The sequence below is a fragment of the Frieseomelitta varia genome, unplaced genomic scaffold (genome assembly GCF_011392965.1).
Source record: "Frieseomelitta varia isolate USP_RPSP 00005682 unplaced genomic scaffold, Fvar_1.2 scaffold_16, whole genome shotgun sequence".
Classification (NCBI taxonomy): domain Eukaryota; kingdom Metazoa; phylum Arthropoda; class Insecta; order Hymenoptera; family Apidae; genus Frieseomelitta; species Frieseomelitta varia.
The window spans coordinates 80,045-105,225 of record NW_025109305.1 but is presented as its reverse complement, the minus strand read 5'-3'; the positions used below and the strand labels follow the sequence as shown (position 1 = coordinate 105,225).

Below are 25,181 nucleotides of genomic sequence, written 5' to 3'. Positions count from 1 at the left end.
AAAAAAAAAAAAAAAAAAAAGAAATGTAAGGTGTCCTACTTTCTAAAGTAATTTCGTTTGTCTATCTCCTCTGATTTAATGCTGAATATGTACCCGTCACATATTTTGCGTCATTGTTGGAACATCCTGATACACTTCATTTTTTAACGTATCCTACAAGAAAGATCCAACGTCGTAAGATCAGGCCAACTAATCAGATGCGTGTTCAGTATTAAAACTGTATGCAATCATTTGCTTATTTATTGCTTAACTATTGTATGAAATTGGTCGGCATTTTGAACATTTATTGTAAATCCAAATAAATTCGAAACTTAAGATTATGTATGGATATATCGCATATTATTTGGTTTGTTACTTTTCACCTGAATATTTTCACTGTATGCTTTCGTTGGACAAAAAAAATGCTTGTTTTTGAGCTTGTTGAATTTGCCTATTAGTCAATGGGCGAAAAAATTATGCCGTTGTATATAGATTGAAGATGATTTTGAAATCATGTTTAAAAAAACATGGAGAAAAAATGCAATATGCACAATGATATTGTATTAAAGATCCTGTAAAGTTTATTTATGACAAAAAAAATTTTGATCAGTCTGCTAATAAAATTCACGTCCTGTCATAGTTACGTTAAATGGTCCATCATATATATATATATATATTTTAACTATAGCATAATAAAAGAGAATTAGCGAAGTATATTGTTAATTAGATATGTATTTTATTTTAGATAGTTTTCAACAACGAAGGAGCAACTTCAGCATGAAAAGGAAAATTCGGACACGACGATGCACGTAAACGAACATATGACACACGACGACGCGAAGCAAGAAATGAGTAAGTTTCGCTGTTGCATATATGTATGTATGTTACTAATATATTCAGTGTATTTTTTAAATTGGAAATATATACACACAGAAAATATCGAAAGAAATTAGGAAAGGATTAGATTATATTGCCGATAAAATCTATATTTCAAAAATTAATAAATTACTTTACTGACAAGAGACTCTCTTAAGTCAATTGCGATTTAATTGTAATTTTTTATTATGAAATTTCATAATAATACAAAAATATACTTTGTTAACTTCATTAACTTATGTTAACATTGATTTAATATAGTAAGTAAATTAATTAAGTAAAATACTTATTATATTACTATATCACCATAGTTAAAGTGAAAATAAATATCGAAATAATATGAAAATAAATACAAATCTAATCAAGAATTCAATTTAATAAAATGACAGTACATATTGTATTTAAATTACTGAGACGGTCAGATTTACTGCAATATAATACTAAAAATTGCATAATATTTAGTTAAGTAAACAATATCAAGTGAGTAATATTCGTTCCAAAAAATGAATAAACATTATAAGTCATGAAAAAGTATTAACGGAAGCAAAAACAATGCAAAAACAAACAGGAAATTAATTGAAAAATTCCGGAAGAAAAATATTTTATTTTAAAAACTGCGAAAATTAGACAAGTAAGAAAGTAATGGCTAATTTTTTAAAAAATCCGGATAATTTCGCGAAAGGAGAGCAATTTTAAGAAAAGGCTGCTACAAAGATTGCCGAAGAAGTTGGAATAAATATTAATATCAGAAATGTTTATCGTGTTTTATAAAATTGTAAATATTTAAAACGTAAGAAGGTGAAGAGCAATTGACGGAGCAACTGCTGGAATTTGCTGAAAAATTTTTAAAATGAGTTAAAAGGTGGAAGAATGTTATTTTTATTGATAAAAAGTATTAATATTATCTAATCTGGATGATCTAGATAGATCGAAGTATTATTATTGTTGTTGTTGTTATTTACAGATAGAAGAAAAAAAATTGCAAGTTGTTAACAAATGAATGATGAAAGTACAATATTTTGGGCCGATATTCAGCATTTTGAAAAGACGGAAATTATATTTATTATGGAAAAGATAAATCGCAGAATGTATGTACATTTGATTAATAAACAAATATAAGTACATTTAGTATGCATTGTAGCGGAAATGTATTCCAACACGATAATATCGCGGTCTATACAGTCGGATTTTGGAGAAAAAGATCGAAGTTGTACTAATGGTCAGTAAGATCAAGAGCAATTTATGAAAATAAACACCAATTTCAGAACATAAATTATTTAAAACAGTGCATTGCATAAGAATGGTAAAAGAATAAGACAAAAAGAATTCAAAAAACTATTTAAATTGTTATCAAAAAAATAATATTAATTGTAAAAAAATAAAGGAAACTATACGAAATATTAATATGATAATATCTGTAGTAAATATATAAATTTTCATTTTAATGCATAACATGAACTGTCGTTTTATCCGACTGAATTCTTGTCATATTTGTATTTTTAGGAAAAAATATTTATTTGTATTTGTAGGAAAAAATATTTATTTTGCTTTAGAACATAAGACAGTTACTAAGTTAATAAAGTACATTTTTTGTATCTTTTGAAGTATATTTTGTTTGTTAATTAGTAAAATTTTCCAAATTTATATTAATGTGCTTTTTTTTGTCTGAAATTGTATAACATAATCGGTGCCATTTTCTCTTCTCTCCATTTCATTCTTAGGCTTAAGTTTTTATTTATACTATTTATTTATACTATTTATTTATTTATAATATTTATTTATGAACAAAATTTGCATCATCTGCAAAAAAAATATGCTATTGCATTAATTCATATAAATGTTATATACATACACATATACGTACGCATAATGAAAATTTTTCAAATAATGAAAGTAATCAAAAATTTCTTTTGATTGTTCGAATATACGTCGAATTGATAAATTCAAATAAAAGTAACTTCGCTGTAGTTAATTTCACATTTAATTTGAATTAAAAAGTGCAAATATTCCAAAATTTCTGTAGTTAGAAAAGAATAATTTTTTTAATATTACCGAAGAAGATAATTGGAAAGATATCGTATATGAAGAATATTCGTAATTTTCGTAATTGGTGAATAATTCAACTGCGCAGTGTAACTATAGATTGGTAAAAATGGAACAATACAGTGGCAAGGAACCATAGAAACGATTCGACGTGGAATTGAATGTACGCCGTAAATACGGAAAATAGATATTGTATGGTGATTGGTGTCACTTGTTACGTAAATCATTCAAGGTAGCACGATGACGTTATGCGAAGGTGCGCCATGTTCATCCTGTTCTTTCGTTAATATCGATCCAACGTAACGTTTCGCTTCTCTGGTCGACGAACGCATAACGGTTCTTAGCTGGAATTTTGCAAAATTTCAGTTATCAAACATTTGAATCCATTCGACTAGTTGCAACGTTTTGTTGTATTTGTCAAACATCGTACAGCTGGGATATCCACTTCATGTTATATTTTAAATGTGAGCTATAAGTACTTTTTGAATTTAAGAGGAAAAGATTTTTCCTGATAGATAGATTTTCAATAATCTCATCTTTTAATAATATATTCAAATTTTATGATGAAATTTTTTTAACATTATAAATTATTTCCAATAATTTATGTTTTTTTTTTGTCATAGTTAAAAAATCATATTCATCCGTTGTATTTTTTGTTTTATATTAGTGTATTTTACCTTTCATAGATTAATTACAATATGTTATGATACGATAATAACAAATGCAATATATATATAGCAATAACAATATGATAGAACTGTATATACATAAATGCAGATATTAACTATATTGTATAAAGTAATAATTGTACTAGCTAGGAAAAAAGTCAATAAAAATTATTAATTCCGAGACGATAGACAAAGCAAGGATATTTTATATCTGTGTAATCTATCTTTTGCTATTAATAATCTTATAGGTATAACTAGCTAGCTGGTTATTTCATATGTATATACATATAATTAGCTAGCTACTAAATATTTTACACCTACGTAACAAAGCGTTAAAGCAAAAATATTCTTAGCAACCAACTGCGATTTACGATCTTATCATTATGTTGCCAACGTAATGGCAAGACATATCGACAAAGACTTTGTTTTAATCAGAAATTTTAAAATTAATCTCAACACTATTACAATGACATTGCAATAATATGTAGTAATAATAATATGTAGTAATAATATTGGCATTGAAGAAAGTTGTATTAATTTTGTTTTATTTTCATAAATGTTAGGGAATGTTATAAAAGAAAAACATTTATTATTTCAATTAGAAAATTAAAATTTATATTTTGCAATTGAACACATAATTCAATTTCCTAATATGTGAGGAATAATAATAATAATCCATACATTGTTTATAAGTTTTATTATAGAAGATCAAATAGAAACCTGTAAAAGAACAATTTTTATAATTGAAATAATAGGATTCTATTGAAGTAAATAATACTTTCGCAATATGATATATATAACTAAAAGCATTAAATAGTATTCTTGATATACATAATTCTACATATTTTATTTTATATGAAGATATACGAGCGTATCTGATAATGAATAAAGAATAGAAAATAAAGAATACTAATGAGATATTTTTAAAAAACTCTGTAAGAAATAAAAGCGATTTGTTCTCTTGGCCATTTTGTTCTCTTAATTGAAATGCGTTTAGTTTCCTTTGTGAAATCTTTTAAAAAACAAAATGTATTTTTGCTTTAGTGAAAAGATTTGAAATTAATTCGGAGTATAAAGGCAAATATGATTAAAAATAAAAGAAATTGACACGTTAGGGTAAACGCATTATAGATTAATACGTATACATATTCATTTATTTATTCGAATTTGGAAACAATATCATAAAGATTAATAAAAATGCGTGATATGCGTAATATGTGGAACAATTGGTTAATATGTGAAAATATTTGCAATTCTGATGGATTCTGACCTTATTTTGTACACTGCATCATTCGCTGGAATTTTTATCGGAGAATGACATAACAAAAGTATCCATTTTAATGGAACGATTTCATCGATATAGGACAAGATGATTACGTAGAATAGCTAGGGTGTGCCCGATATTCAGGATGCGATTGGTTCATTAGAGACGATCCTAAATGATAAATCGAACGAATCTAATCTCATCTCCGGAAATGAATACGGTCGTTTGGCTTGCTTTTATGGGATATTGGATGTTCTGTGATCAAGGAAAACAAACTACATAACGATCATCGTAACTATCGAACCAACTATGTCTATAATAAATAATATTCTTCAGAATTACGAAATTAATTATAAAACTTCTATAAAAATGTGTTTATAGAATAATCACTTATAATGATCAACATCTATCTGTAATAATTGATAAATAAAATATCGAGTATTTGAATAGATTCTTTGCTATTTTTTATTTTAATTTGGAAACATTATTTTAAATAATATAATATATTGAATATTATTTTAAATAAATAAAATGAGTGTATAATAAAAAAGAAGTTCGATTTGAGATTAGAGTTCATACAAAACTCATTGACAAAAATAATATTAATAATATTAACAGTCAAGTCGAATCAATACAAAGCATTTACGAATTTTGGTTAATCAAAATTCTCATACACAAAGCCAAAAGAAACATCAGAAATCTTGACCTTTCATAAAGAATTTTCTTCTGGCAAAAATGTATCGAGTATTTGAAGCTTTAATATATAATTGAATAATTTAGTAAATAATTTATTTGTGCTTTGTCATATCTAATTTTAGATTAATTAAATGTTGCTATTATTAGCAACATTTCATTAACCTAAGATAGTACTTATCTATATTTGATTAAATTTTACCAAAAAAATATTATTTTGTTACTCTTTGAACCACGTACCACATTTACATCTCGTACATTTTATTTGTTAAAATTCATCAATTAGCTGCATTTGAATTGAACGCGTTGCTGTAGGTCTAATGAAAAAGTTAAACAGTAAAAGAAAAAAAGAAAGAGGACGTAAATGATCAGTGTGTGCAGTTTTCAGTAATGTATGGTGATACCAATGAATGGCTCGCGTAGCGTAGCCGAGTCATCTGGATCATCTGGAGTATCTAGAACGTATTGATCGCGGCTAAGCAGCTGTACTCTCAAGCTGACAGTAACGTTAGGGCGGCCGCACAGAAAATACACGTGTCACACGCTCTCGCGACGGAAACATTGTTATTCTACGAACGACAGGAAAACCCGAGGGAAAGTGCAAAGCCCTTTGCTTCGATTCGATCGAAACGAATCTACGACGTTCTCGCGTTTTATAAAAACGTAAAAAATTGATGACATCGAAATGATTGAAACGACTTGTCCTTTCTATGTTGATATGTTGTTCAATAAATAATATAAAATACAGAAATAAATGGTTAGAGTGTTTTGTTTTTAAATTGGTTTTTAAATATATCGAGTGCGTTACATAGATTTTGTGGATATATTTTATAATTAGAGCGTGTAATAATGGTGTTATAAAGGAAGATTCAATGAAGATGCCAACCAGTGACAGTGGATTTTTGGAATTTTTATTAGCCCTGGTGTTTTACAGTTTTTTTTTTCTTTTTCCATTATAGTGAAAAGTTTCGTTAAAATGCTACGTATAGTTTCGTTTTTAAGAAAAATATAGCATAATATGTACATTTGTTAGTTGTAAAGTGATCCATTGAATTTTTTGTAATTTTTTATTTTTATTTCAGTGTTTGTGCAAATTTCGAAATTTTACTAATAATTTGCTATTAAAAATAGTGAGTATTTCTATTTGCATTCAAATTTTGAATTATATGACATTATATATTTATATCGATAGAATATATATATATATATATATATATATATATAGACGAATAAAATATTAGGAATTAGAATAAAAATAATTGAAAAAAGTCAAGATTCACTTAAATTCGAGTAGCAGTACTTGTATTTATATTTTTCTTAAATTGTACAACTTCAACTACCTTTTTACAAAGTTTGATGTAATGTAAAACAGTCGATCGAAACTTTAAGCTTCGAAAAGCAAATTTATTTGACGCTTATCTTGTCTACATGAAAGGGGAAACACCAAATGCTTCTTCGTTTATCTGTAAAAGATATAGTTTTACATAATACTGATATTATACTCACAAGTTTAATGACAAAATGTACACTACTGTATATATATATATATATATATATATACAATATATAGTTTGTTAAAAATTATAAAACTATATGTTGTTAAAAATTATTTTTTTCGTTAATTCATCTCAAATTATGGAAAGTGATATAAGTTTACATCCATAATGGAATTAGTAATCAATTTTACATGTTATGCCATGGATTTCTAAACTTTGTCTGTTTTTATTAACTTAATAATTAACATTATTTTCTCATTGCCAATGAAAGAAAATATTTCATTCGTTTAAATGATAATAAAAAGTTTCATACTTTTTTGCGCAAGTAGATAATTCTTCTTTCTTGTTATCAATTTGTGAAATATCAGTTCTGAGTATAAAATAAAATTTTATTCATACTTGTTTATTTTTTTGAATATAACATAAAGTTTTTCTAAAGAATTTACGTGTTCGATAATTAATTGAAAATGTCTGCAACTACTGAATTTCTCTCTTTTGTAAATACTAATTTAAGCGATATTAAATTTACATCTTTATAACTATATAAACTTCAATAATTTTTACGAGCGTATTTTCTTGTAACTCTCAGTTTTTTTATTTTGCGAAACTCTCTTTCTTTGTTTTTTCTCACTGCTCTTTATTCTATTTTTATATTAATTAAATCGATCCTGCAACAAATAACCATGTAATTTAAGATAAAAAAATGTATTCTTTTGTTTTTTCTTATATGCTATTAAAGATTGTTTGAATGTGTATATAGTTATAAATTACAAATAATATTTTAACGGTACTGATTCATGATGTTTAATAACTTGCATCGATTATTCATATAAGGTGTCTCAAGTCGTTCTGTAAAAAGAAGAAAGTCACATGAAAATATTATAAAAAGTTACGACAAAAGTGAGAAATAATAGGAAATTAATTTTTCGTTCGATATTATGATTGAATATTATAACTAGAGAATAATGAATAGACACTAATTATTTCCAGGATTATCGTCACTATTACGATACGAAAATTTGTAGTTAATTTTATAAAAGACAAGAATTTATAACTTTTAATTAGTTGTTGATATTTGGCAAAATTCAGAAAAAATCCGGGTGTAATAAGTTCTATCGAATCAGTAGATGTGAATATAATTAATATTTTATTAAGGTAAATGGAACAGTTTGCTGTTATTTTACAATAGCGTTACAATAGTGAGAAATAGATCATTAAATAATTGTACAGAATGATTTGCATATAATCGGAGTAAGCGTGTACCCTGTGAAACGTTTCTTTTGCTTCTTTTGTATATTCTTTATAGTGTAACGAAAAATAGATCATTGTTTCATAGTATGCTATTGAAAACATTTCGTTTGAAATCTCTAAGTTATTTTTCAATACTGAAAATAATATATCTATCCTACAGTCTACAATTTTTATTTTGTCCATTATATGATCATAAATTCCAAATTATATATTATTTTTCTATTAAATTTTTAACGTTTAATACAAATATCCAATTTTATATTTTTAACTAATAAGGATATAATAACACAATTTGTACAAAATTAATTATATATAATGATCATCGATCAATCGTCATATGTTCGTATTGTAATAATGTAATATATTCGAACAAATTTCGAATCTTTCGATTAGATAAATGATGGATCAGACAAAATACATCGATTCATGGAAAGAAATAAACACTTCGTTAAATGTGATTACTTCAGTGAAAAAAGAAGATCGTTGAGGATCGAAATTCTTCGAAAGAATTTGGATCGTTTTTTGTGCTGAATTATTAATATCAGTTAACGTTTCCACAAAATAACCGTGCGTACTGATTAAGCAATTATCCGTCCGACGAAGCAATCATACGCGTCTCTTGGGTTTCATGAAGAAAAGTTACTCAGTTAAGAAGACATGATGCGAGAGACAGAGCACATTGGCTCTGTTTGCGCTTGTTAATCAGTTCAATTGAATAACGTATTAATACATCGGGGTAAAGGGTTAACCGCAATGTCCACGCCGGACACGATGGATACTATCGATGAAGCGGAGCAGGCGTGGCGTGAGTATCAGTAGAATTCACAACATTTTTCATCCTCCGTTATTTGTACAAATAGTCACACTTTAAACGTGTAATTAATATTGAAAACAGTTAAATATTTTATCATATCCATGTTTGCAATGAATATTTCCTTGTATATATATTGAAACTTGTATGTACATTTATCGCTTGTATACATATTTACCACAAAATAGACATTTGTACATTTTTGATAGAATTTAATTTATTAGGCCATCTAATAAGTGCGATTTTTCTAAATTTCGAGTAATGGAACTTGTTACCAGAAGTTTTAAATCATTGGAGTAGAGAATATAATGGAAAGGAATAAATAAAAAAAAAGAAATTAATAATAATGAATTGCGTTATTTATGGAGTGTTGATGAAATTAAAAACATCCAAGATGATTTTAATTTTTATTAAAACTGTCGTATATTATGAATATTATGACACAATAAAATTCATATTTTATATAACAAAAAATCTTAATGTCATTATATAACAAAAAATCTCATACCTCATATCTAGGAGCGGTAATTTCAAATTTATATTAGTAGAATTTTTTTGATAGGATGTTTATCTCACTAAACATTTCGTCCAATATAGGTAAGCGTTTCTTTGCTGTGCACAAATCAGTGAAATAAACATTATGCCATGTAAATATACCAAAACATTTACAAACATTTATCTTAAATCTGATAAAACTAGAGAGAGAGAGAGAGAGAGAGAGAGAGAGAGAGAGAGAGAGAGTTGCGTGGACTTTGTATTCATAGAATAGCCTTTAAATGTTGTAATGTGGAAAATTTCATTCAGAGTATGGAAGAATTCTATAAAGTTTATGATGTTCTGTTGTATGTTTCGTTCGTTAAACAAGAATTTCCTTTTACAGACGAGATGCTGGAGTGTGAGACTGGGTCTCTGTTGGTCCGAGTCGCGGACCTCGAGAGACAATCCTTGGCACAGAGAGACGAGATAGTTTGCCTTCGCGCTACTCTAGCGGATGCGTTAAGGCGAATTGCCCAGCTAGAAGGACGCGAGAAAAGAGAGGATGAAAGAAACGAAAGGAGGAATGAACGATTAGTATCCTCGCCCTTAAGAAATGGACATGTATCGCTTAGAAGTGAGTACATACTATAAACCAGAACCATTATCTTTACGCGAATCTATCTTTTGCAAACAACTTTCTAAGGGTTAGACACAAAAATTGCTCTATGTTTTTACGTTTATTATTATTGTATCTACAAAAAAATATAAATAGTGTCAATATTACAATAAATTTTCTTCAGACTAACTTTGTCTCTCTGTCTTTCTCTTATGTATATGTTCAAATTATTTTATCTAAAAGTTAAGTATTATTCACATACATAATCCAAATATCCATAACAAATTTCTAAGATGTTTTTGATAAAGTCGACCTATTTATTTCACAAAATAGGTTGTTTTTCTATTTTAAAATTGATATTTCCATGAAATTTCTAAACGATAAATCTAAATTTATAAACGATCGGTACAATAAAAAGCAAATTAACTTAAATTTCAAACAACACAATCGACAAATATGATATTGCCGCATTTTATGCGTTCCAAATTTGAACACGATCATAGAATTTATTTCGTTTGTTTTTTCATATGATAACGATTACTTCTTATTTGTTTGTCATATGACAATTATCATCGTACGATAATCAATACATAGGCTAAGAGTATATATGTATATTTTCGATATCCGGCATATATATCGCGATACAACTATCGTTTAAAATTTCGTTTACCTTAATATGTCGAAGAACATGATTGTTCGGATATCACTAGCTTTCCCCATATTCTATTCTTATTTGTTTGAATAATAAAAAATAGTAGATAAGGATAACAAAAATTAATCAATTATGATTTCGTATATCTAAGACAGATTATTAACTACTTCTAATAAACGAAGTTTTACTGCATATAAATATCTTAAGAAATTGTCTAAATGATAATGTTTAAGAAATAATGTAATCGAGAATTATTAACCTGTTAATATTTAATTCTTTATGTTCGGTATCAAGTTAACTACAACATTCTGATTAAATTTTTGTGTAATTAGATTATTTTTGACGTACTGTGAACATAAAGGAAAAGAAAATTTATTTTCTAATAATTTCACATACTGTAAAAATTACCTTATTTATACCATTATGTTTCGAATATCTTAATATTCTAACGTTAAATATTTGAAGTGGAATGTTTGCTGAAAAAACAGAAATTTGCATGATAGAGATTCTATTGAATTAAAGGTAGTAAATGTTTAAAATTTAAGATAGTAAATCGAAAAAAATAGTCTATAGTATTATATAAAGAAGAACGTTTAAATATTTCCTAATTCATCACAAATGTTTAATTTATATGTTTTTTTCCAATACCACGAGAAATTGTTATTTTATTATAAGTGTTCATATAAAGCTGTTCATATAAATGTTCATATCAGGATATAAAGGGTTAAAATACATATGTAAGAGAATAATCTTATTCGTATAGTAAGAAACAAAACTATAGCCAATAAACGTATAAGAATAAACTAATTAGTATATATTCTATGATGCAGAAACAGACAGAAGCATAGTAACGCGAAACAAACAATAGTTCCACATTGCCTTCTTCTTCATTCATTTATTTAGATTTATACACATCGTTATTATTTTTTTCATTTGTCTATTTAGAATCACGTATATCTTTTGAAATTATTAGCAACCATTATAACAACAGAGAAAAAATTGATGAAAAAGAAAAAGTGAATATCGATAATTGTTTGTTAGAAATTGGTTTTCTTGAGTTTGGGTGAAGCGATTACTTTGTCAAGATAAACAGTGAAAAAGGAAGTGAAATAAATTTTCGAAACACGAAGGATCGTTTCGTAGTATGGAATTCCAAAGTTTTGAAAGTAATCGTTACGGAAGCCGTGGATGCATATCGCGAATCGCAAATACGGAGAAGCCTCGTGAGGTTGAGCCCATTTGAAACAAAGTTTATCAGGTGTATCTGTTAGCACGCGACTGGTTAGAATTGCGTTCTGTTCCCTTCGTGTTTCATCGAGCAATTGGTACGCTCCCAAACGAATTCCAAGCTACTAGTTTTTCCAATAGAAATTGTTGGAATTTCAACTTTTTCACATAGTTTAACACGTTCGCGACGGGCTGTACCACCGATGGTCTGTACTATGAAACAGGGTGCGCCACCGGTGGTATGTATGCCGGTGGTGGTATGTACACCTCTTGTCGAGCCTAAATATCTTTCTATAAAATGATTATATTATGCGTTATTTGGTATTTCTTCAACTGCTAATAATTTATCAATAACTTTTTCTCTAAATTTCAATATGCTAATTTTATGACTGTCCCATTGTTTATGTATGTAACATGCATTTACCGTTGATGTATGTAACTGCTGTACCGTCGGATGGGAGAAAGTACGAATAACAGAGCCGCCCCACACCGAAGAAAGCAAATTCAGGCCCCGTCGTAGATGTATTAAAGTGAAAGAAAGAAAATTAAATTTCCTCCTCTCTCTGATTTACATTTCTCTTCTCTTCTATCTCTTTCTCTCTCTCTCTCTCTCTCTCTCTCCCTCTCTCTCCCTCTCTCTTTGTTTCGGTCTATCTAAAGAAAAGATCGATAATGTGTTATTTGATATCCCATATGTCATTAGGTAATCAGAATTCGACACCTGCGAAAGATATACGTTTGCGACAAACTGGCAGCTCTTGTCTAAGAAATTCGTCTTCGTCAGGATCTTCTCAGGATGTCCGAGATTCGATTTCAAGTCCACGGAGACCAGTCAGTTACACACATTCCTCACAACTTCCTCAAAGGTAATACAATTTTATACTTTTCAACCGTTTAAGTGCTACGCGGCTTTGCGAAAATCGAAAATCGAATGATCGAAAAATGCCAGATGATGCAATCATGCTTCTTTCGTTTCATGTCTAAAAATGCCAAACGGCGCAGTGACTGCAAAGTTTTTAATTTAGTAGAGTCTCGCTAAGCGGTAACAATAACATTACTACGTATCGACAAAATCCAATCGTGTAGTCAGTTCGACTTTATGGGTCGACGAATTAGCAATTTTAGGTAGTAAATAGAAGTGCGATCGCGCCGTCTGGTACTCAAACGGTTAAATAAAGTGTTCAGAATAGATCAAATTTCTTCTACGATTCGATTAGTAACTAATAATTCTTCTATGTGTTGCGTGTATTTAGGAGAGAGTCACATTATGCTTTAAGTATTTTTATTATATTTTGAACTAAAGTCGACAACTAAAACTTTCAAAAACGAGTTTGTGATTTAAATGGAATTTTATATATAAATAGAGGAGAATTACTTTTATCAAATTTATTAATAAATTTTAATTCACAAAAGTAAAGAAGTTGTAATTTATGGAAACGAAAAATTATTGTGTACTGCCGATTATATTAGTAAATTTTTAAATCTAAATGAGTTACAATGATAATAAAAAGATATTTAATTATTACAATAAAAAATTTTTATTCCAATGTTATTTTTACGGACATCATAAATGGCACAATCACTTAATCTAATTTTCTTCATTTGTGTATTTAATGTACATATAACTGTTTCTCTTTTGGAAATTTCAGATATATTTTTTGTACAGAAAAAAATAAAAGAACAATTAAATGAAATAAATAAATAATTTCAATTACTAACAAAACTTTAAACTTTTGATTTGTTCTCTATTGATCAAGACTTTATCGATACTACATAATAAATATATGGAAACATTTTAGATCATGGTGTATTATATATAAAAAACTTTGCAAAACGAAGGCTTTTTACTACTGGACAGCATTGTTTTATAAATTTATGAAAGATTAGAAGAAAGTGCACATGATGTAAATAATATGGAAAAATACATATAATATATTATAATACTTATAATATATTATAATACAATATTTTCTTATAATAATTATTAGGTAAATTAATTTTAGCCCTATATAGGTTCCAATTTTTTAATTATTTTTATGAAAATATTTATATACATTTATACTTAATGGACTAGAAATAATATACATAATAGAACAAAGTCATTTGGATACATTACGTGAAAAATAAAAGATTAGCTTTAAAGTAACTTCTGGTAAATAACAACGTATACGTTTAATGTCTTGGAATATCGATAACAATGGAGTGAATAATGTGGTTCCAAATTATGTTATGCAGAATTATAATATTTATTTATTCATTTAAATGTTAATATCTGGTGTAAAAAGTGAAAATTAATTTTAATTGATACTGCATGACTCTCCCTTATTTTGTGACTTACGTTTCGTACAAAGTATCATGCAAAATATCAAGTGATTGAATTTGGTACGAATTCGTTAAAGTGTGGAGTAGACGAAGCAGAGTAAATTTGATTTTCAGAAGGTCAGTTCATTATCAATCAACGGGTTCGTTACACTCGGACAGTCCCAGTAGTAGTAGTGTTTCCCCGGTGCCATCGCCAAGTCCTAGAGCCACGCCACTGCCAGTAGCCAGGTACATGTTCTTCAACGAAATTCATTCATTTTCTCTCTATAGTTTTTTCATTTAAATAAGATTTGAATAGGGTAATTTCGTTATTTTTGACATAGAAAATGATAATTCATCATAATAACAAAAAATAATAATTTTCCAAAAGAATGAATCGAAAACGATGTAGCCGTTTAGTAAAACACATTACTTTTGTATGCAAAATTTACTAGTCTCTATAAAATTAAAAATTTATGTAGATGTTCATTTAGATGTGCATGTTATCGGATACAATTTTATTAATAATAGTATTTTGCTTAGCAATGTTTGCTTGTGCTCGTGTCTGCAAATAAATTTAGCGATATATATTAAAAATAAATTTCTATCCTCTATAATAGATAAATACTAAATACTATAGATACTTGAGTCGGGCAATGATTGGGTCGAATTGGGTGGCGTATTGAAAATTTGCCTAACACTCATAATTTCGGGATCCGAAACTTAATATCCGAAACTCATATATTGTCGTGTAATTGGGCATAAGAATTCGTAAGGAAAGAAAGCATTTCACAATCATATTTCGCATTTATCCAAACGTATTTATGTTTCAAGTAAACTTTCGAGAACTTGTGTAACCCGATTCGAAAATTATATAACCTGACTCGTATTTTCGGATACTTTGCATATCCTTAATAAATACTCCTGAGAAATTATTTTCTTTGACATTTTTTCGTAATGAAATTGCACTAATATATATTTATCGATATTCTTGCTGTTTCGTTGTTATTTTGATAATTTTTTATAGTCATGAAAATGAAAAGAGGATGTAGTAGTACTCTCATATTCTAAATGTTAGAGAGAAAATGTAAAATGTAGATGAATCGAATCCTTTTAAACGATATTTGTCCGAATTGCATGAATATCTTTAGATTTCAGATTGTGTCTGAACAAAAGACGTATTATAGTACGTAAATAAAAAAAACTGTATAATACTGCACCAAAATCTAAAGTCACACAGATACAACCGAATTAATTTAATTGTTTATTATCTGAAGCCACACAGATAAAACCGAAACAGATTTTATATAGATGATATTAGAAGAGTTTCTTGTTTCAAATAGAACGTAACTGATAAAAACGGTTAAAAATTAAGAATATTAATTTATATCCAAAATTATAGACACAACATTCCTTGAATTTTAAATTGGGCATAAAAAAGGGAAGGAACAAAAATAATATATAATATGTGAAAAACTTGACATTGACGTTAAGTAATTAATAATCTCAGTCATAGTTGATAAAAAGGCGATAAATTGAATTGTTTTTTGTGCTTGTCAAATAGTGTAACATATTTGATATTTAAACGTCGATTTCCTATTAAAATGTCGATTTTCTTGTCGAATTTGTCGGCTATTGCATAATATCGGGAAAAGGACGTGAGGAATTTCATTTAACGTGAGATAAAGTGAATCCTGACTACCAAGTGAGAGTTCCGTGACACAGGTAACGAGCATTTCTGTCACAGAATAATCCTATTATTCGATAGATCACCGACAGCAAGATCAAACGGACCACCACAAAGCAGCTTAAGAAGGGCAAAACGATGGTCATCAACAGGAGACTTTACACATTCCCCGCAAAATCAGGGAAACAATTCGCAACTTGTCAGTAACAGGTAAGCGAAGTATCGATATTATTAACGAGTGAGTGCACATTTGCTTGCTTTCGTGATTTTTTTCTTTTTTGCGCACTGACTCGACTCGAACCCTCTCTCGGTGCACATTTTCGCTTTTATGAACGTTTTACGTTACGTGGCAGTCGAACGTGCTTTTTCTTTTTGGGTAAAAGCAAACAATGCGCGTGAATAAAAAACAAAAAACAAAAAACCCTCCGGAACATTTTTTGTTTGATTTATAGAACTATTAGAGGGAAATTTTCTTTTGAATGATTCGAACAGTCACGGTGAGCGATTAAAATTATTAGTCTTCAAGAAACTGTTTGTTTTTCATGCTTAAGTGTTTAACTCATTCTCCAATATGGCTTGAAATACCGATATGAATTGTAGTTTGTATAAGATTTGTAAAAGTTGAATAGTATTTCTTGTTTTATTTATTGTATAATTTATATATTTATACTGTCGTTTAAAAGTCTTAGGACATTTCTTATTTTTAATATGTAATACTTATCGTAGATAATAAAAATTTTAAATTACATATGTGTAGATTATACTTTATAAAATATAAAATATTATTTAATTATTATTTTTCTAATTTTTAAATAAGTATTGTACTTATCCTAGATTTTATATATTTTTACTCTTATAACTCGATAAGTCTAACCTGAAAGGTAAGCGTCACCTGCCGCTCGACAGAACCGAGCAGAGCAACGGACTATCGATTATGTCTCGCGATGTGAATTCACTTCACAGCTCATTAATCATCAAAAGCGTGTAACTGTCTCCTGCCTGCTTTCCATTCGCTCGAACTTCCCTTTGGTGACAACTGAATCGAAAGAATGCCACCGGAAGAGGATAATTCTCCTCATCGCGGGGGAGAACGCGCGAATCGTTCAATGGAAAAGAAAAGAAAAACACGTAATTTCGTCACGGTATTTCTGTTTCTTTTCTACTTTCTGTCTTTTTGTTTCCTTCATATTACAATTATTCTTTGTTTTGCACCGCATGGTTTTCGTTGCATTTTCGTTCATTATAGATTCTCAGCCTCCACCAAGTCTCTGTTCAACCTCTTCAAGCCACCAGCGTTGAACAACGTAAAACACGGGTAAATAAAAATATTTTTTTGCATTCTTTGATTTTTATCATTCATTCTTTGAAAACATAACCCTTTTGTGATCACAACACAATTCTTTGAATAGTTTTTTAAATGTAAAATTTAAAAATATTTTAAATAATGAAAACCTTGTAAACCAAAAGTTCGTCGATTTAGTAATCCGAACTTCTTAAGATATTCATTTAATCTTTCAAATATGTTTACTTCGATACCGAATAGACTTTTTCTACGCAAATAATGAAAAATAACATTAATGTGCATATACAAGATATGTACATATCATTCTTGAGGCAATAAATTCCATCAGCACGCTTATGCATAAATAAATTTGGTATATCATAGATAGTTAAACTGATAATTTAACTAAGACACATTTGATATATTCGATACATTCGATACATTTTGAGAAACATACACGTTCTCCTAGTCACGAAAGGGTTAAACAAACGAACTCCGCGCACCAGCTGTTATGACCACATGTGTGGTGCACGTTACACGTGCATTTTAAGACACACCTTATAAACCTCTTTCAGGTGAGTGGTGAAGGATATGGTAATTTTTCGTTCGTACGTTTATTTCTTAAAATTTTTAACTTAAATTTCTTTTAATACATTGAGACAGTTGTGAGAACTATTTCAAAATTCCGCGTATATCAGAGGTAGTGAGTAGAGTAGAGTTTGAAAAATATGTAAAATTATACATATTTTTTAGCTTTTTAAGAGCTTGAAATTTATTTATTATTACAATAAATGTTGAAACCAAATATACACTATATAATAAAAGAATATGAACTTTGTTCATATTAAAAATATACAAAACTGATGAAGAAGTTAAAGCATAAATCAGAAACTTTATTCGGCTTGCAACTTTGGTACACGCGGCAATCAAAACTTTAAAATTAATATTAATCTATTAATCGATCGATTAATGCTCAAATTGCGAAAAACAAATTAAAAAATAAATTCCCCGTGATATAAATAATTATATCTTCTTTGTATTTCTAAAAACAACGAAGATAATTAAAATAATCATTCGTAATTGAATTGAACATAGATATGGAAGTTTACTAATATTTATTAATATTTAGATTTATTTAGACACGAACGATCACAAATGTGCATCGAAAGTAGAAAGGAACGTACTGAATGAGTTTCAACTGTGCTTGAGTTTCTAATACTAGATACTACGATAACATAGCATGCTGTTAATATACTATGTTAATATATTATAACTAATAAAATTTACTTTCGACGTTCGATCTCGCATGTAAATAACGCAAGAATGTATAAAATTTCTGTTGATGAAATCTATCTTTGCACAGTGGAATCGAAAGGAAACCATGCATTTATGTTGATCGCATGCATTATATATTGGTGCGAGAACCGTGAAGAATCTATTTTAATTAAACATTTCAGTTCTAACTGGCGAATGCGATCGTATTTGAAATACATAGCAAACTTGAGCATAGTTTTTTTTTTCTCGCTCGTGAAAAAAACCTTGTTTAGGACACGGTTCGCTTTCCTATTTCTCCTCGAGAAGCCCTCCACTGAACTTTCGAGTATTATCCCAATTAATAGAAAAATACGTCTATTTGAACGGATTTTCAGATAGAAAATCGCTCATATTTTGTACACCATGAGTATTCTACGTATCTACAGTAACTCTTAGTATTCGAATATAATGATGTTCGAGAGATTATTCGGTGTTATTGAATTAATTGCTTTTTTATATATTAAAACAATCATATAAGTTAGTGAAAACGCAAATTTTATTTATCTACAATTCGTGCAAATAGTTTTTTTGTAAAGTCTATTGCAGAGGGCGATAAACTAAATAATGATGAAATTCTCAATTTTAAACCTTATAATTGCAGATACATATGTTCGGGTAATGAGCAAATTACATTAAGTTTTCATGAGATGTGTACATGTGAGATATATATGTACAACCATTGACTAATAGAATAAACCGGACATCCAATGCTTTTTCATGTTCCATGTTTTGGGGATCACCTTACCATTTTCGTGTCCTTACATCCTGTTTTATCGACCTAGGCAAGCATTGCACTACAGCGCTATGGGCGATAGAAATTATAAGAAAAAAATATAGACAATGTTGCCGTTTTCTTATCGAAAATTATTTCTTGAATTGAATCCGGTGACACTATTGCTAGCAAACATACATATGTATATACATACAATAATCGTAATAAATAAATGCGAATTTAATAGACATTGTTTACGAAGCTCTATCATCGTATAATGTAATTTTTCACAAAAGTGCATTGTTTTTAATGGATCTTTACAATTTTTTTTCTACGTGCTATTGTGTATAAAAAATAATTAGAGTGTAATATCGAAAAGAAATTAATATTTCTTAAAGTGCTTCAAATTTTATACAGGATGCGGCTTTCAAATGAAAACATATCTGCTGTATTTTTGTTTTTAAGAAGAAAATGTTCAAGATAATATTACACTATTTTAAGGTACACATTTGTTGAAAGTGAAAAGAATCTTTTTCAAAGTTATTTTTACACTTTTGAAAGTGAAAGTGATGAAAATCTAATATTTTTGTCGATATTCTTATGGAGTATAAAAATTAAAGTTTGATCACCTGAAAGTTCATTCCAGTCATTTAATCTAAAGAAATTTTTTTGGGAATGAAACATTTATTAATTTGAATTTCACGTTAAAACAGTAAGAATGTCTATTACAGTCAAGCAAGCTTATTACAATAATCTGGCATTCATATAAAAGAAACATAGAATGGATTTATAGAATGATTTTGTAAGATAAATTATATGATTGACATATATTCGAAGGAGTTGCGGAAGAAGTTTTGACCAAATCATTCGAGATCTCGCATCGAATTGTCTCTCCTGCTGATTGTTTTATTTGACATAAGCAGCAACTTTATTTCTTCTAGAAACCGTGTTTATGCCTCTACTACCACGTGAATTTTACAGTATACTACGGAATTTCTTTACAATTTTATTAAGAATTTAATAACATATTTTGACATGCTTTATTGAATTTTTATACGAAGTCAAAATGATATATTCTCATTGAGTACTGCTCATTCTTATTCTCTTTTCGATTGTCTTCATCGCGATTGTCATCGTGTAGAATGACAAATGAAAAGCGAGTTAAAGGGACAGTTTAGGATTTCCTGACGAAAGTATAATTGTCAAATCTAAAAATTTGACATGGTTACCACATTTATATATATAGGTTGTTTATAGTCGCATTAATTACTTTGGTTATTAGCGACTATTTGACTTTTCTTTACACTATTTTTGTCAGTAGTTTCTTTTAAGTTATCTATTTTTTTTTTCTTCAAGGTTGTCCTTTATTTTGAGGCAGATTTTTAAGCGGATACGGGCGTCTTTGTATTTTGGGCAGTGTAGGATTAAGTTGTGATGATCTCTTCACACTAGATGCAGGTTCTCTTGCTAGTAAATGTGCGTGTGTGATTTCCGTGTAGCCAGTTTTGATTCTAGTTATGGCTACCTGTTCTATCCTGGAGAGTTCGGTTGATTCTATTGATGTTTGAATGAAATTATCGATGAAATTTTTGATGTGTGGCGAAACTATGTTGCTCCACTCATGCTCCCAATTTGCTATTAGTTTTCCTTTTCTGGAAACAGTTTACAATTAGTTAGGACTTCTATAAATATGCGTGAATGTGTCTATGGATGAATTGATAATTGCGTCTTTTGCTGCTTGTTCGACTTTTTCGTTTCCAGGAATTCCTATAGTGAGTAACGAAAATATTCGGACACTAGAGTATACATAGATTTAGTTCTTTATATCTTAATTGTTTGTGCATAAAATCAATTTATTCTTTTTCCATGTGATAAGTTATTTATTTAGAGTTATAAAATATATAAATTTTTTTTAGCAATTTTATAAACATTATATTCTAATTAACAATAACTGAAAAGGTATGTCATTATTGCGTTACAAAAATATTCGAACACATTTGAAAAAACAGTAATTTGAACGTCCTAGATAAGAATATAAATCAACTTAATATTTTGTAGCATGACCTTTCGCTTTTAATACGTGCCTTAAACGTTTCGGTATAACTTCTAGAAACTATTTTTTTCAAAAATCAGGACTTGTACGTTTTTATTGTAATTCTTATCGTAATTTTTTTTTTAAGCTTTTTTTTAAGGAATTTATAGGTGTTATTCTTATTCTGCGATCTAATTCATTCCACAAATTCTTTATCGGATTAAGATCCAGAGACTGTGGAAGTGAATGCATCACTGTTTTGCAATTATACAACAAAAATTTTTGTACTATTCGGGCCTTGTGCTTAGGGTCATTATCCTGATAAAATTTAAAACTGTGTTGAGTACCCATTTTAATAGCACTTGATATTAAATTATCCTATGTTTAAATATTTGTTCTTGTTCATGATGTCGTCAATAAAAACTAATCTGCCCACGCCACTACTCGAAATATAACCACAAACGAGAACACTACCTTCACCATGTTTGAAAAACGCTCGCCAACATTTAAATTAGATTTGCTATATCCAGCATGTATTTTTGTGCCAATGTTATCGGATCGTTTGATCCAGCCGGAAGCCTATGAGTAACGATTTTTAACGGCGGAAATTTGTCTTGAGTGTTATCGATTAGCGTTATAGTTGGTTGAAGCATTTTATTAATGGTTGGTGGTAGGTTGCCACTAGTTTTCCTACGCTTGGTTTGTCTGTATGTTCATTTGGCGGTATCATGATCGGATCTGTTGGAGTTTGATTTACATGAGCATTTGGTTTTGTTGATTTTTCTGTAGATATGGAACATGGTCTTTTAGTATTTGGGGCATTGTTCGGTATGGTAGTTTCCTCTATTTTTGGTTGTGGTATGTGGTCGTCCATTTGTTGTATCGGTGCATTCGTTTTAATCGTTTCTTCAGCTATGGTGGGGAAGAGTGGATTTGAGATAGTGGCTTCATATTATGTCCTGATTCGTTACATCTGAAGCAGTTTGATTGATCGGTGGTTACAAATATTCGGTATTGGGTCTTTTCGTGCGTAACAATATAAATGAATGAGGGTATCCTGTTTATATCTTCAGGTTTTATGTATACTTGTCATCTGAAGCTTAGTATGTATGCGAATTCCGGTTCATGAAAACCTGCTCTCAGGAAGAATATCTTGGAAACTAATTTAATATAGTTTCTTATGAATGCATTTTTTAAGATTTCATTTGGGATTGTGAGTGAGACATTGGATAGGATTATTCGTTGAGCTGGGTTAATCACTGGTTTTATCTCGACATTTTAGTTGTTGATGAAAATGTATTTGAATTTGTTTGTAAGATTTATTACTGTTTCTTTTCAGTCTAAGTAGAGGCATACTCTTCCGTTAGATATGCGTGACATGAATCTTATTGAATCTGGGCCGATAATTTTTCCAATGGCACTCGCACAATCTGGTATCGTATTTGTCCTTGTCTATTGCTTCCATGACTATGCTTTGGTTTTTTTTTGTCCCTCTACTTGGAAATCATTTTCCTTTATAGTTTTAATTATTCGTTGCAGCACTTTTGTCACTGTCAGCATTATCGACACTGTCTACGCTATAGGCTCAATGATCACTATAGACACTGTAGTCTCCATGGAAGACACTCGCGAATAGTTGTTACCTGCGCGACGGCTAGAAAAGAACTGGCTACATTTTTGTTACTGTTCCACCGATCGGTTCTGTCGATGAAACGATGAAACTAGCAAAATAGGCTACACGATTCTTGTCTCAGAATCTCAACCCGGGATTACCCACCTGGAGGTCTAGTGTCGGGATGTACCTGCACTAGACTTTCACGTAGGTAATCCCGAGTTAATACTCTAAATACTCGAGCTCGATCAAAATTATCCGATAAGATTCAAATACTTGCATCTGGATATTTGAACAAATATTTAAAATAATTCAAAATACAAGTCTTATAAAATTGTAGAAAAAGTCATGTAACACTTTACTTGAATTCATTTTAAAATATAAAGCTTTTTCTTTGATTTATTTTTTTTTAAAGATATTTTTTAGTTATGTAGTAAGTAGGACATTAAAGACATTTTTATTCTCGAAATTGTAAATATTCAAACATCTTTAAAAATATTGAGAATCTTTTTCATGATTGGGTCCGTCTTTTTTCAATGATATTTTAAAACTTACTATAAAGAAATTCTGTAGTGGATATTCTATATAGCATCTAGCAAATACGCGAAACATAAACATAAACGCCGAAGACTGCTAGAAGAGATAAGACTGCAGTCTTATAACAAAGAACGATGATCAGCAGGGGAAACGGAACGGGCAATGAGAACTCGAACAATTCAAATGAGCCGCAACTCTTTTAAATATATACAATTTTATAATTATTCCTTACATTGCTGTATAACTTTTTCTATTAAACTTTGATCATTAGGATTAGATGACAAAATGGTAGGATTTCCCGAATTTTTATCATTACATTAGTCTATACATTAGTAATGTTTATATAGCAGAATTTAATGTAAAGTGAGTGTAAAAAGTATTCGTACAGTGATTAATCACGACTAAAATGCTGAATAATAATATTTATTAAACAATATTTTTTAAACAAACATGGTACATCTATTCTCCAAAGTCTGTAGACAATATCAAATAAACAAAAAGAAAATTCATATTATTTATATAAATGTCAAGAAAAATGAGCAGAATGACAGAAATGAACGGGTAATAAGTATTCGTACAGTTCTATTGTCATTATTAAGTGTACAAGTAATTTAAACATTTATAATAGAAGCAACAAATAATTGTAAAATTAATATTTATAAATTAATAATTTAGTATTTAGTAGGGTTTCCCTTTGATTTTATTATTACAGCTAGCCTTCTAGGTATTGAATTAACCAAATTAGATGTGATTTTATTAGTGATATTATTCCATTCGTTGATTAAGTCTGTTTTAGATGAAATTGTATGTTTTCGAATTGATCGTTCCAGATAATCCCACAAATGTTCAATAAGGTTAATATCTGATGATTGTAGGGGTGTTTTTTAAATGTGCTGACGTATTATTATGTATATTATGTATTATTTTATGATTTTGTCTCTACATACCTAAGAGTATCTATAAAAAAAATCTATTGTTTATCAAAAATAAACTCATAGACCTTGATAGAAAACTCTCAAAAAGGTCATGTTATACAAAATAAGAATGATACATATTTATTATTCAAATATTGTATCGAAATAAATTAAATAATAATATTTAATAATTGTTTATAAAAACTGATTTCGATGATTTTGTAATATATAGTGTAAATGTAATGATAAATTGTTATTCTAAATATTAGATTAGGGCACGATAACCTAAGAAATATTTTGTTGAAAGGACGAAATATGAGGCAACAGGTATGAAAGTCACATGAATAACGGATCATTTAGTAGTACGTAGTAAGCTACGCCATTGCATTCCCGAAGAAAGTGAATCGCGAGTCTCGTTACACAACTGTGAATTCCTTGATTTCGTGCCACACCGATCCATTTCCAACGGATCTTTGAGGCTTGGCAAAAAATTTCACAAACAACGAAAGTTCCTCTTCACGGTTTACTGATTCATTCTACGTCTGTCTGTTAGATATACTGATGCTTGAATACGCTCTAATATTTTAACTACCTAAACTAAATTTATTCGCACGCAAGAACTTTATATTTATTTTCTTGTGATTTAGTTGCGAAATTACATAATAGTTAAAAGTCTGAAGACATAAAATTTGTACAAGTATATAAATTTTATTCACTTCAAAGAGACATAAAACTTC

General features: G+C 28.9%; 1 protein-coding gene across 7 annotated transcripts in view; it reads left to right on the top strand.

Moving 5' to 3' along the window:
- The first annotated feature begins 723 nt into the window (after nucleotides 1–723).
- LOC122536850 (echinoderm microtubule-associated protein-like 2) overlaps nucleotides 724–25,181 on the top strand; it is a 41,011-nt gene continuing 16,553 nt past the window's right edge. For 2 of the 7 annotated variants that reach the window (XM_043669591.1, XM_043669574.1), the window contains exons 1-6: nucleotides 8,846–9,075; nucleotides 9,962–10,192; nucleotides 12,757–12,919; nucleotides 14,490–14,603; nucleotides 16,123–16,251; nucleotides 17,288–17,356. In XM_043669591.1, the coding sequence (XP_043525526.1) occupies nucleotides 9,024–9,075; nucleotides 9,962–10,192; nucleotides 12,757–12,919; nucleotides 14,490–14,603; nucleotides 16,123–16,251; nucleotides 17,288–17,356 (758 nt within the window). In that variant the 5' untranslated portion in view covers nucleotides 8,846–9,023. Of the gene's footprint in view, nucleotides 832–8,845; nucleotides 9,076–9,961; nucleotides 10,193–12,756; nucleotides 12,920–14,489; nucleotides 14,604–16,122; nucleotides 16,252–17,287; nucleotides 17,357–25,181 lie in introns of those variants that run through there. The other 5 variants (XM_043669581.1, XM_043669608.1, XM_043669598.1 and 2 more) reach the window with 5 other exon arrangements.